At 44.6% G+C, this 12,971-nt stretch overlaps 1 protein-coding gene across 6 annotated transcripts; it reads left to right on the forward strand.

The window, feature by feature from the left end:
• The first annotated feature begins 5,774 nt into the window (after nucleotides 1-5,774).
• Nucleotides 5,775-12,595, forward strand: TMEM216 (transmembrane protein 216). 6 transcript variants are annotated; one of them, XM_039253491.1, is made up of 6 exons: nucleotides 7,197-7,283; nucleotides 7,943-8,044; nucleotides 8,294-8,455; nucleotides 8,613-8,705; nucleotides 10,868-11,069; nucleotides 12,373-12,595. In XM_039253491.1, the coding sequence occupies exons 4-6, from the start codon at nucleotides 8,660-8,662 to the stop codon at nucleotides 12,593-12,595; spliced, it is 471 nt and encodes a 156-aa protein (XP_039109422.1). In that variant the 5' UTR covers nucleotides 7,197-7,283; nucleotides 7,943-8,044; nucleotides 8,294-8,455; nucleotides 8,613-8,659. The 6 variants fall into 6 exon arrangements, with proteins under 6 accessions (XP_039109420.1, XP_039109424.1, XP_039109423.1 ...); XM_039253489.1 differs by lacking the exons at nucleotides 7,197-7,283; nucleotides 8,294-8,455 and adding an exon at nucleotides 5,775-5,839; XM_039253493.1 differs by lacking the exons at nucleotides 7,197-7,283; nucleotides 8,294-8,455 and adding an exon at nucleotides 6,721-6,776.
• The last annotated feature ends 376 nt before the right edge of the window (nucleotides 12,596-12,971 follow it).

Below are 12,971 nucleotides of genomic sequence, written 5' to 3' on the forward strand. Positions count from 1 at the left end.
AAAAAAAAAAAAAAAAAAAAAAAAAAAAAGACAGGGCGCCTTGGTGGCTCAGTGGGTTGAGTGTCTGGCTTCAGCTCAGGTCATGATCTCACAGTTTGTGGGATCGAGCCCCACGTTAGGTTCTGTGCTGACAGCTCAGAGCCTGAAGCCTGTCTTCAGATTCTGTGTCTCCCTGTCTCTCTGACCCTCCTCTGCTCATGCTGTCTCTCTCTCTCAAAAATAAATAAAACATTAAAAAGTTTTTTAAAAAAGAAAGAAAAAATGACCTATAATCAATGGTCTAAGTTTTAATCTTAAACTAGAAAAATGAGCAAATGTAGAAAGAAGAATCAAACAACAGAACTACAGAGAAAATGGACAAAGAATAGAAAAAATAGATATAAAATAGATATAAAAGTTAATTCTTTGGAAAGTTAACTGATAAATCTTTACCTAGACTGAATGAGAAAAAGAGAAGACACATACTATCAATATTCAAAATGAAAGAGGGAATCTTCCTATAGATCCTATGCATATTAAAAGGATCATAAGGTTATGTATAGATAATTTTATGCCAATACATTTGACAAGTGTTATGAAAATGAACAAATTCATTAAAAGACACAAAAACCCAAAACTGGTCCAAGAAAAAAGAGGAGTTGAATTCATAATGAAAAGTTTTCCCACAAAGAAAACTTCTGGTATGGATGACTACATTGGTGAATTCTATCAAACATTTAAAGAAGAAATAATATTAACCCTACACAAGCTCTTTCAGAAAATAGAAAAGGAAAGGGTATGTGAGTGGTTCAGTTGGTTAAGTGTCTGACTCTTGATTTCAGCTCAGGTCATGATCTCACAGTTTTATGAATTCAAGCCCCAGATCAGGCTCTGTGTTGACAGTATGGAGCCTGCTTGGGATTCTCTCTCTCCCTCTTTCTGCCCCTCCCTTCACTCATGCTTGCTCACTCTCAAAAATAAATAAACTTAAAAAAACAAGAAAACAGAAAAGGAGAAACATTTCCCAATTCAAATGATTTTATGAGACCCTGATACCAAGATTGAAAAATACTTCACATGAAAATAAAACTAAAGATTAATATCCTTCAAGAACATAATGCATGGGGCACCTGTGTGGCTTAGTCAGTTGAGTGTCCAACTTCGGCTCAGGTCATGAGGTTCATGAGTTTGAGCCCCACATCAGTCTCGCTGCTGGCAGCTTGTCAGTGCAGAGCCTGCTTCAGATCCTGTCTCCCTCTCTCTGCCCCTCCCCTGCTTTGCTCTCTCAAAAATAAATAATAATTAAAAAAGAACACAGATGCAAATTTTTAAAAAATTTTAGCGAATTGAATCCGGCAATATAAAAAGAATAACAGTACATCATAACCAAGTGGAGTTGATCCCAGGAATATAAAGTTGGTCTAATATCTAAAAATCAATGAGTGAAATTCACCAAATCAATAGAATAAAGGAAAAAAGGCATTTGATCATTAAACAGATGTACCTGTGACAGAATTCAACACCCATTCATGATGAAAATTCTCTGTAAACTAAGAAGAGAAGAGAAATCCATTTACCTGATAACTGGTCTTTCTGAAATGCCTATAATTAACAAATGCAGTGGTGGAAGACTGAAGTCTTCTAAAATCAGGGGGAAAGCACAAATAATCCACTTATACTACAACTATTCAACATTGTACTAGATGGTCCAGTCAGAGAGTAGGAGAAAGGAAAAGAAATAAACCATATCTATCTATCTATCTATCTATCTATCTATCTATCTATCTATATTTTTTTTTTAAAGAAGGCTCTAGATGCAACATGGGGCTTGAATTCATGACTCTGACATCAAGAGTCACACGCTCCATTGACTGAACCAGCCAGGCGCCCCAAAAGGCATACATATTGAAAAGAAAGAAGTAAAACTGTCCATATCTGAAAATGATCACCATGAACTTAAAAAGTCCTAAAGAATAAACAAAAAGCATTACAACTAGTAAGTTAGTTTGATTTAGCAGAGCATAGGAATCAAAGATAAAGCCAAATTAGCATGTAGGGGGAAATTTATAGACTAAAAAAAAAGCAGAAGAAAGACTGAAAAGGTAAGCTTTAAGTTTCCATCTCAAAAAGAACACTAAATCCTATCAGGAAGGAAATGAGAAAGGGCAGAAATCTATAAAACAGAAAACAAATATAAAGTAAAGAAAAACAAAGCCAGAAAGTTGGTTCTTTAGAAAGACTAATAAAATTAATAAACACTTATCAAAAATAAGAAAAAAATTATCAGGAAGAAAAAAGATATCACTACAGATCCCATAGGCATTAAAAAATATGAAGCTGATGGAGAGCCTCACTGGCTTGGTTGGTAGAGCATGTGACTCTTGATCTCAGGGTCATGAATTCAAGCCCCATGTTGGGTGTAAAACTTACTTAAAAAAAATACGTATGTACATATATAGATGGATGTTATGAAAAACTTCACACTGACACATTTGAAAATTTATAAAAAATGGCAAAATCTTTGAAAAACCACAAATTTATCCAAACGTTACTCAAAAAGTAGAAAATCTAAATGATCCTATGCATATTACTTGGTTATTATAAAATTTCCTAAAAAAAAAAAACCTCCAGGTTTAGATGGCTTCATCAGCGAATAATTCTTCTAAAGAAATAAACCTCTTTTTACACAATCCCTTTCATGTAACAGAAAAAGAAAAAACGGGGTGCCTGGGTGGCTCGGTTGGCTGAGGTCATGATCTCACGGTTCGTGGGTTCGAGTCCTGCGTCAGGCTCTGTGCTGACAGCCAGCTCAGAGCCTGAAGCCTGTTTCAGATTCTGTGTCTCCCACTCTCTCTGACCCTCCCCAGCTCATGCTCTCTCTCCCTCTCTCTCTCTCAATAATAAAAACATTAAAAAGAAGAAGAAGAAGAAGAAGAAGAAGAAGAAGAAGAAGAAGAAGAAGAAGAAGAAGAAGAAGAAGAAGAAGAAGAAGAAGAAGGAGGAGAAACACTTCTCACTTCATTTCATGTAGCCAACCTAACCTTAATACCTAGGTCCTTACAAGAGAGTAACAGTACAGATCAATCTCATATATGTAAAAACTTGAGCAAAACATTAGCAAATGACATCCAGTGATGTATAAAAAGGGTACTATTATCTACCAAGCGTCCCCAAGACCACCCTCAGATTCACTGATTTGCTGGTTGGAGTCACAGGACCCAGCATACAGTCCTGTCCATGGCTATGGTTTATTACAATGAAATGATATGAAGCAAAGTCACAAAAAGAAAAGGAAACCAGAAACAAGCTTCCAAGAATCCTCTCCCGGTGGACTCACATAAGATGTGCTTAATTCCTCCAGCAAGTTCTGACAACATGTATGAAATGTTGTCTACCAGGGAAGCCCATTAAGGACTTGGGGTCCAAGGATTTTACTGGGGGCTGCCTACATAAACAATTTCTGCTTAGCATGCACCTACCGAAGCCCCAGACTCCCAGAAGGAGACAGGGGTTCCACAGAAATCACACAGTTTGTACAAACAGTCTAGGCACAGCGAACCACTTTGGATTGGTGGAAACGCTTTTGAAATCCGAATTTCCAGACAGCAGCCAAAGGCGAAGCTTCTGCAAGTGGGACTTCCTAAGGAGAGCAGTCCCAGGCCTGCTCTGTCAACTGTTTTCTGCATGATGTCATAACCAAATGGGTTTCCTTCCAGGAAGGCGAGACTAATTAAATCTTTGGAAATCAGTGTAATTCATTCTATTAGCAGACTAAAAGGGTAAAATATGGTAATCTCAATAGATGCAGAGAAAGCATTCAATAAAATATATCATTAGCCTTTCAACAAACTAGGAAGAGAAGGGACTTCTTTTTTTTCACATTTATTTATTTATGTTTTTTGAGAGAGAGAGAGAGCGTGAGTGGGGAAAGGACAGAGAAAGAGGGAGATACAGAATCTGAAGCAGACTCCAGGCTCTGAGCATTCAGCACAGAACCCGATGCGGGGCTTGAAATCACAAATCATGAGATCATGACCTGAGCCAAACTTGGTGCTTAACTGACTGAGCCACTCAGGCATAAGAAGGGACTTTATTAATCTGATAGAGTATCTATCTACCAAAAAAAAAAGTATATATTTAACATATTGATGGTGAATTTTTTTTCTTGTGATGAGAACTTTTAAGATTCATTTTCTTAGCAACCTTCAAATCTGCAATACAATATTACTGACTATATGATAGCATGATGTACATTACATCCTCATGACTAATTTGTTTTATAACTGAAAGTTTGTACCTCTTGATCCCCTTTACCCATTTTGCCCACCACTCATCTTCATATCCTCCCCTCTGGCAACCATCAAATTATTCTTTATATCTATGAGTTTTGTTTCTTCATTTTTTTAAAGTTTATTTTGAGAGAGAGACAGAGAGACAGACAGCAGGAAAGGGACAGAGAAAGAGAGAGGGAGAAAGAATCCCAAGCAGGCTGTGTGCCATCAGCGCAGAGCCTCAAGCAGGACTTGAACTCACGAACTGTGAGATCGTGACCTGAGCTGAAATCAAGAGTCAGTCAGTCATTTATCTGAGCACCCAGACACCCCTGTTTTGTTTCGTTTTAGATTCCACAAGTAAGTGGAACCATCCAGTAATTGTCTTTCTATGACTTACTTTATTTAGCATACTACCCTTAAGCTCTATCCATGTTGTCACAAATGGCGAGACTTCTTTTATGGCCCGAGTAGTATTCCATTGAATAGAGAGGGAGCACATCTACTTTCTCCACTCATCCATTGATGGACACTTAGTCTGCTTCTATGTTTAGCTATTGCAAACAATGTTGCAGTGAACACAGCCATGTATCTGTCTTTTCAAATTAGTGTTTTTGTTTTCTTCGGATGAATACCCAGTATTGGAGTTACTGGGCCATGTGGTATTTCCGCGTTTTATTTTTTGAGGGACCTCCTTGTTTTCCAGAGACTCTGCATTAATATACATCCCCACCAACAGTGCCCCGGGGCTCCCTTTCCTCCACACCCTTGCCAACATTTGTTATTTCTCGTCCTTTTGATACTAGCCATTCGGAGAGTTGTGAGGTGACATCTCATTGGGATTTTGACTTCTGCCTCCCTGAGGATGAGGGACGTTGAGCATCTTTCCACGTGCCTGCGGACCATCTGTGTGTCTTGTTTGGGAAAATTCTGTTCAGGTCCTCTGCCCGTTTTTTTATTAGATTTCTGTCTGTTTCGTGATTGAGCTGTGTAAGTTCTCTATAGATTTTGGATATTAATCCCTTATTGGGTCCCTAACTCCATTGTAATTGCTTCCTCCTCCAGGGGACCTGGCTTATTAGCTGCTTGCTCAGAAAGGTGCTAAACCCTTACCCTGGGCTTCTCAGCTGTGGCGTAATCTATGGAGTGCAGGGAAACCAGGCTGCCATGCTGACTTTCCTGCTGCTTTTGCTGTAAGCAATTCAGTCTTACATCTACTATTGGTACCTCTAGTGTTGTGGCAAATTTACTCATCGCCATCCTCTAGGACAGAGGTGAGCTAAGGTTTTCTTAAAGGGCCAGCAGGTATGCAGTCAAGGCTGCAGGCCACATTGTCTCTGTTGGCATGTGCTGCTCAGCTTAACCCCTGGAATGAGCCAGAAGCCAGAAGCTGTTTACATACAGTGTACAGTATGTAAAGCTGTTTACAGTATACTGTTTACAGTATGTAAACGAGGGGCTGTCGCTGTGTTCCCCTGCAGAATTTTAAGTACAAGAACGGGAAGCGGGCCCATTTTCCTTTTCCCAACTGGACATCGGAGGCTCAGGGGAGGAATCTGCCTATGTGTCTTATATAGCAGGCAGTGGAGGTAAGCAAGCGGATGTCAAAGAGGCCCCCTGTTGCCAGATACTGTTCCACCCTTCCCCACTTGGGTCTCTGCCTTTCTCACCGATGCTGCTGAAAACCCCCAGCTTGCAGTTAAGTTCCCAAGAACCCGAGGCACATGCGGAGATGGGCAGAGGACAGGGGAGGGAAACACCCGTGGTTATTTATCCCCCAGCGTCTCAGACCGCCGCCTCCTGGCGGGAAGACTTCTCGAAGCTCCTTCTCTCCGGGTGCATGGGATCGCTTCTGCCCTTTCCCCGTCACGACGAGAAGAGTAGCGCCCCACCTCCATTCCAACGAGGAGGAGTACAGCACTGTCCTTAAACGGTAATCATTCTACTCAATTTACCTGTTTCCTGCTCTGCCGGGACTGGGCGGGGGGGTGGGGGGGGGTCAACAGCCGAGTCAATTGGAGTCCACCGAAAACCGTTTTCTTTCCACTCCCCTGAGGGAAGTCACACACTTTACGCCACACTGTACTCAGGCTTCAAAACCCAGTTCATAGGCCATCTCTTGGAAACCTTTCTTTTTCTTTCTTTCTTTCTTTCTTTTTTTTTTTTAAGGAGACCGTGTTTCTATTATTGTTTTTTAGTGTATACTTATTTAAGAGAGCACACCAGCCTGAGAGCGGGGGAGGGGCAGAGAGGACCCCAAGCGGGCTCCCAGTCCTCAGGGCAGAGCCTGACAAGGCTCCGAGATGTGAGATCATGACCTGGGCCAAAATCAAGAGTCCCAGCTTAACAGACGGAGCCATCCAGGTGCCCTTCGGAAACGTCTTTCAGTTCCCACCCGGGAGTACTTTGTCCTCCCAACTCCCTGCACGTTATGGGTCACGCGGTGATCACGTTTCATCTGTGTGTCTCATCCGTGCTCCTTGGAAGGAGCTTCTAGTTCTGATTCGCTCTGGTGTCCGCTATCTGGTATGTAAGTCGGCCACACAAAAGACCAATGCGAACCCCTACCAGGCGTTGGCCGGGCACCGTCGCGCAAACCTTTTCTCATTAAGACCCCTATTAGAAATCGTGGGGCGAGGGCCTGTTTACCAATCCTGCGGTCACACTCCCACAACTGGCCACTTCGGCCAGTGCACTGTCACCCGGGGCTGGGGGAGGGGGGGTAGGGCGAGAACTGTCCCTGCCCCGGAGCCCTGCGGACAACGGCCCCCGGCGCAGCCGCTGAGCCCCTAGACTCAGCTAAAAGGAATCCCAGCGAAAGCTGTTTGCGCCAGCAGTCCTCCCCGCGCACGCGCAGCCAGGGCGTCCCTGGCCCTGGAAACCATAGAGTGCCAGGGGCGAGCAGAGGGGCCAAAAGCCGGGGTCGCTCCATCTCCTGCTTCCGGCCGCACCTCGCTGCTCTGGGAGCCGCTGCAGCGGCGTACGCAGTTTCCATGGGGACTGAAGATGGCGCCGCGAGGTGAGATTCCGGAGGTGTGTGAGTCGCTGGTCCCGATGCCTTCAGAGCCCCTCTCTCCCTTGCTAGAGCTCGCCCTAAGCTCTTCGTTCTCGGGTGTTAGGGACATCACTTCTCACCTGTCCAGAGTGGGATTTCGAGCCCCGCACACCCCGAAGGTCTTGAGTTGCAGATCTCAGAAACCCCCCCAATCCTGGGCTCGGCCTGTTGTAGGCCGGCTCAGTTACCGATTTGCCGTGTGACCTGGAACAGGCGATTGTCGGTCTCTGCGCTCCAATTTCTTCTCCCAGGTAGTGACGGGGTTAGATCTTAGAGCGGCCTTGCCTTTCACCCCGAAGCCCAGTCGAATTTGACGGTGATTCCAGGGGGGAGAAAAGGGAAAAGGGGATTGAAGGAAGCCCCCTACACACACACACACACACACACACACACACCCACACACACACCATCATCATCATCATCATCATCAATCGGAAGTGCCCCGAAACACACACACACACACACACACACACATCATCATCATCATCATCATCATCATCAATCGGAAGTGCCCCGAATGGCCTTTTCCACTAGCTGCAACCTCGTGTTTTCTTCAAGTTAGACACAGAACCATTCGAAGAACAGAGATTGAGCTGCCCTCCCGCCCAACCCTCTTTTTTTGTGCTTATCTTTTCAGGTAAACGACTGTCCTCCACCCCGCTGGAAATCCTGTTCTTTCTGAACGGGTGGTATTATGCCACCTATTTCCTGCTGGAACTCTTCATATTTCTGTATAAAGGTAAGGCTTGGGGCTTGGCCACCATTGCCCCAATATCCCTTCCCCACTTCAGGCCAGAGCCAACTCCTTCCATCAAGAGCCTTCTTATTTTTCATTCTTCTCTGTAGCTCCCCTTCGCTGCAAGGTAGAAGTCTCTCCATCATATGGCTTCTTTGAGAATGATTCGCTAGGAAGCCCTTCAGCAAGAATTGCCCGAGCTTGAGAACATGGGCTTCCCCATCCTTACTCTTCCCGATCACCTCTTTCCAGAACTGCACGTTAAGCTCATTGGTGACCCTCAGAAACTATTCAGCGGCTAGCGTACCCTTGTAGATCCGGTCATTTTGGAGAATGGAGTCCTCACAGACCTTGACTTAGGAGTAAAATCCGCTAATAACGCTCGTGCCTCTGACAGACGGCCATGGTTGCACTGTGAGTTGGCTGCAGCAGGTTAACCGATCCTGCCCAGATCTCCTGAACTAGTTCATGGAAGGCCGATAAGGCCCATGCCCTCAGTACCCCCAGGGGTGGGGAGTTCTTGCAGGGGCTCGTGTATGTGGTTTGCAAACTCTGGCTTTTGTGCTGGCAGCTCTCCTGCTACCGTATCCGACAGCCAATCTAGTCCTGGATGTGGTGATGCTTCTCCTTTACCTTGGAATTGAAGTGATCCGACTGTTTTTTGGTGAGTGTTGTTCAGAGAATATTTCCATTCCTTCTGAGAAGAACTGCTATCTGTAGCTTGATTAAGGGGAACAAGTACCTAACCTAGTCTCACAATAAGAGATTGGATCTTATCCAATAATGTCCCATTATTCCATCTCTCAAGTTTCAAGTGGCTTCATATTTTGGGTCAAGATCTGTTTGTTTGTTGCCCTGTAGGGGCAGAAGTGGGCAGTAGCATGAGACTTTAGATTGTTCCTTTCTAACTGGTTCCTCTCCCTGGTTTGCTTGGGAGGATAGATTTGACTGCAAGGAACTCTCATGTTCAAGGCAGTATATGTCACATAAGTCAGCACTCAGGTCCCCTCCGCTTCTTTGAACAGGGATCTCTTTTCTTTTCTTTCTTTTTTTTTTTTTAGTGTTTATTTTTGAGAGAGAGACAGAGTGTGAGCGAGGGAGGGGCAGAGAGAGAGGGAGACACAGAATCCGAATCAGGCTCCAGCCTCCGAGCTGTCAGCACAGAGCCCGATGCAGGGCTCAAACCCACGAATTGTGAGATCATGACCTGAGCCAAAGTCAGACACCCAACCTTCTGAGCCACCCAGGTGCCCCTGAACAGGGATTTCTATAGGACACGTTAACCCTCAGAGACCTGGAGCAAACCTCTTACTAGTTAGTAAATAGCTCATTCCATAAAGCAGGGTTAAAACATTAAAAAGAAACAATCTTTGCAACATGTAACAAAGGATAAAGAAGGCTCACAGAACTCCCTCAGGAAAAGACAACCTAATTTTAAAAACTGGTAAGGAACACTAGTTCACACAAGAATACTTCCAGAGGATCAATGATCATGACAAAATGCCCAGACTCACTAATAAAAAGCAAATTGAAACAACAGGGTAACAGTTTCACCCATCAGATTAAAAAGTGTTCCAAATACCTAGTGTTAGAATGGGTGTGAGGGCCAGGTCTCTAAATTCCCACACTCTTTGGGAATATACATGACAGCAGTCATTTTGCTAAAAGTTTTGCCATGTAAAATTGTATTCTTAGACCTAACAATTACACTTCTAAAATTGGGTGAAAAAAAAAAAAACACTTCCACAGATATGTAAAGATATCTCTGTGTTTTGTAACATCAGAACATTAGAGGGGCACCTGGCTGGCTCAGTCATGGAGCGAGTGACTCTTGACCTTGGGCTTGTGAGTTCAAGCCCCATGTTGGGTGTAGAGATTACTTAAAACAATAAAAGCTTAAAAAAAAAAATTAGAAACCACCTAAACAGCTGTCAATACAGGATTAGTTAAATAAATTATGGACTTGCGTCAGTGAAATCGTTCATAGCCATTAAGAAAAGAATAAGGTATGGGGCGCCTGGGTGGCTTAGTCGGTTAAGCGTCCGACTTTCGCTTAGGTCATGATCTCGCGGTTCGTGGGTTCGAGCCCCGCGTCGGCCTCTGTGCTGACTGCCAGCTCGGAGCCTGAAGCCTATTTCAGCCTATTTCAGAGTCTGTGACTCCCTCTCTCTCTGACCCTACCCTGCTCACGCTGTCTCTCTCTCTCTCCTAGAAATAAATAAAACATTAAAAATTTAAAAAAAAATAAATAAACTGTTTAAAAAAAAAAAAGAAAAGAATAAGGTAGTTATATGTGTCAAGCTGTCTAACTCCTGTTAAATGGGAAAAAAATAGAAGTTGAAAACAGTATGTAGAGTACAATTCTGTTTTTATAATAATAAATAGTAATATGTAATTACACAGAACAAAATCTGAAACAATATACATCATTCCATGAGACTGGCTATCTCCAGTGAGGAGTCATGGGGTCTTTTAAATTTCTAGGTTTTCTACATGTATTTTCTGTATTTGTATTAGTTGGAAAATTTTCAGTGATTATATACTTAAAAAAAATATTTCCTCTGAAGTTAAGAATCCGTCGTCCCCAGAGTGGGAGCCAGACCTGAAGCAGGACCCTTGGCATGAATGACTCCAATCCTAATGGCTCCTCCAAAGCCCCTCATTATTAGCACAGTGGGACCCCACTTATAATCGTGCCCCTCTCCATTCAGGGTCATTTTTCTCTGCCTTGCCTTGCCGGCCCATCCCATCCCATCCCCCTGACGTTTCCTCCGAGCCCAGAGAGAGCCCTCCACTGGAGGTGACCCCATGGGCTGTGTCTGACAGGTACCAAGGGAAACCTCTGCCAACGAAAGATGCCACTTGGTATTAGTGTGGCCTTGACCTTCCCATCTGCCATGATGGCCTCATATTACCTGCTGCTGCAGACCTACGTGCTCCGCCTGGAAGCCATCATGAACAGCATCTTGCTCTTCTTCTGTGGCTCCGAGCTGCTGCTCGAGGTGCTCACGCTGACTGCTTTCTCCAGGTACTGCTGCTGAAGGACCACGTCCTGTCCCCTGAGGGCGGGGTTCCCATCTTGTCCTAGGGAGGGGTTCACTGTTCTTCTGAAGCCTGAGGGATCTCTGAAGGATTGTTAAGGGGGCAGAGGGTGTCTCCGGGATTGCTTTTCCTATTTAGGGTTGAAAGTTACTCAGGGAAGACATTCTGCTCATTCTTCGGGGCCAGGAGGATTGGAATACAGAATAGCTCAGGCCAGTAGCTCTCGTTCTCTGGTCTTTTAACATTTTCTTTCTTTCTTTCCTTCTTTCGGCCATCAGTCTGGACAGGATTTGAACTACAAAAATTTCAGCCCGCGCCCCTCACGGCCTGAGGCCACAGATACTTCTGGTCTTTAGCCTCACCAGGGAGAATTGGGTCATGGTGTCCCGGGAAGGGTTGCAGCTTTTCCTCAACAGACATTTTGGGCAACAAACTGAGCATGAGGCCAGTGGGCGTCATCTTCTAACCCCGGACCATCAGCCCGAGACTGTTCTGCACTCCAGTGTAGGGAGGGGCAAGGCTGGCCAGGGCTGGCCCTTCTCAGAGCCAGTTCCCCGCTGCCCTCGAGTTCTCTGTGATCCTCGTGGCCAGAGCCGCGCGTGTGGACCACGTAGGCTCCTTGGGCTTCCAGCAGGACCGGAGCCCCGCACTCTCCGTGAGTGCCGTGTCCCCCGTCGCCCCAGCACAGAGAGCCTCAGGGTGTCTGAGCCCAGAGTGACGCTAAAGCCTCTCACCTCGTTCCTCAGAGACTGAGCTCCAGAACTTTTGTAGTAGCTCACGGTGTTATTTTTCTACTCTCATCATGAAACAAACATTGTTTTCTAATAAATGTGTATTTTCTGTCATGGGGATTGCAGCCTTTTCCTTGTGGCACCTGTCCCTAGAATTTCATCCACTTCCAGGGAAGGGAGGGATGGTCCCAGCTGTTTGTTCTCAAGGCTGTGCTTAGCGGTCCCGCGTGGATGCAAGGGCTGCGATGATTTTCTTCCGCCAGCTGTGGCCTCGATTAATCCCTGAAGCCAGTGACTTCTGTATCTTCTTCAGGCCCGTCATCTCGTCAAAGACTGCTTATACTCTTCACCTCTGCCCCTCAGGCCCCCATCCTGGCATCTTCCCTCCCCTTCCTCTTACAGACAGCTGTCAGCTTCCTTCCAGAGGGAGGTGCAAAGAATTGGAAGAAGCATATTCAAAACTTCCCAGCGTTTTTGTCATTTGTTTTAAAATTTCAAGTTAATGTGAAAGGAAACCTATATATATATATATATATATATATATATTTTTTTTTTAAGCTGGAGAAAGACTGCCCTTGATGAGTCTACCATTCCCTTCTCCAAGCAGCCATCTTTACAACTGTTTCTCATCTTACTTGTTAGTGGCCTTTTTTTTTTTTTGAAGCCCCAGGACACAGGACAGAATTCACTTGAGAAAACCTTGAGCCACATGGCGCTTCGCTGTCAGATGAATCTTACAATATCTACTCTTGCTCACAGTAAAAAGTTAATTGGTCTCTGAGCATTTTCATGCTGGTTTTTAATTCTGCTTTTTCCCTGAAATTGAGCTCATTTTCATCCTGTGAAGGTCACTGCCGTCCAAAGCACTGATGCTTCTCGTTTCCTACCTCTTCTGTGTCCTTGTCTCCTAGCTGCCTTTGGGGCCTATCCAAAAACTATAGCAGACAGGTGTAATCAACCATGAAACAGTAACAAAAAATCCAGTGGGGACCTCCCTGATACTTGTCACCAACCCCACGAACCCCCTGACTTGGTGCTGCTCACACTGCTGCTTTCTCTAGCTGCGCTTTGAAGAAGTTGCTGGCATCAAACTGAACAAGAACTTGTTCTCCACGGCCTCCCCATTTCTTTGAGAGGTTCAGTGGTTAAGGTCACTC

This window comes from Hyaena hyaena, unplaced genomic scaffold (assembly GCF_003009895.1).
Source record: "Hyaena hyaena isolate Hyena2069 unplaced genomic scaffold, ASM300989v1 scaffold_456, whole genome shotgun sequence".
In the NCBI taxonomy this organism is placed as follows: Eukaryota; Metazoa; Chordata; class Mammalia; order Carnivora; family Hyaenidae; genus Hyaena; species Hyaena hyaena.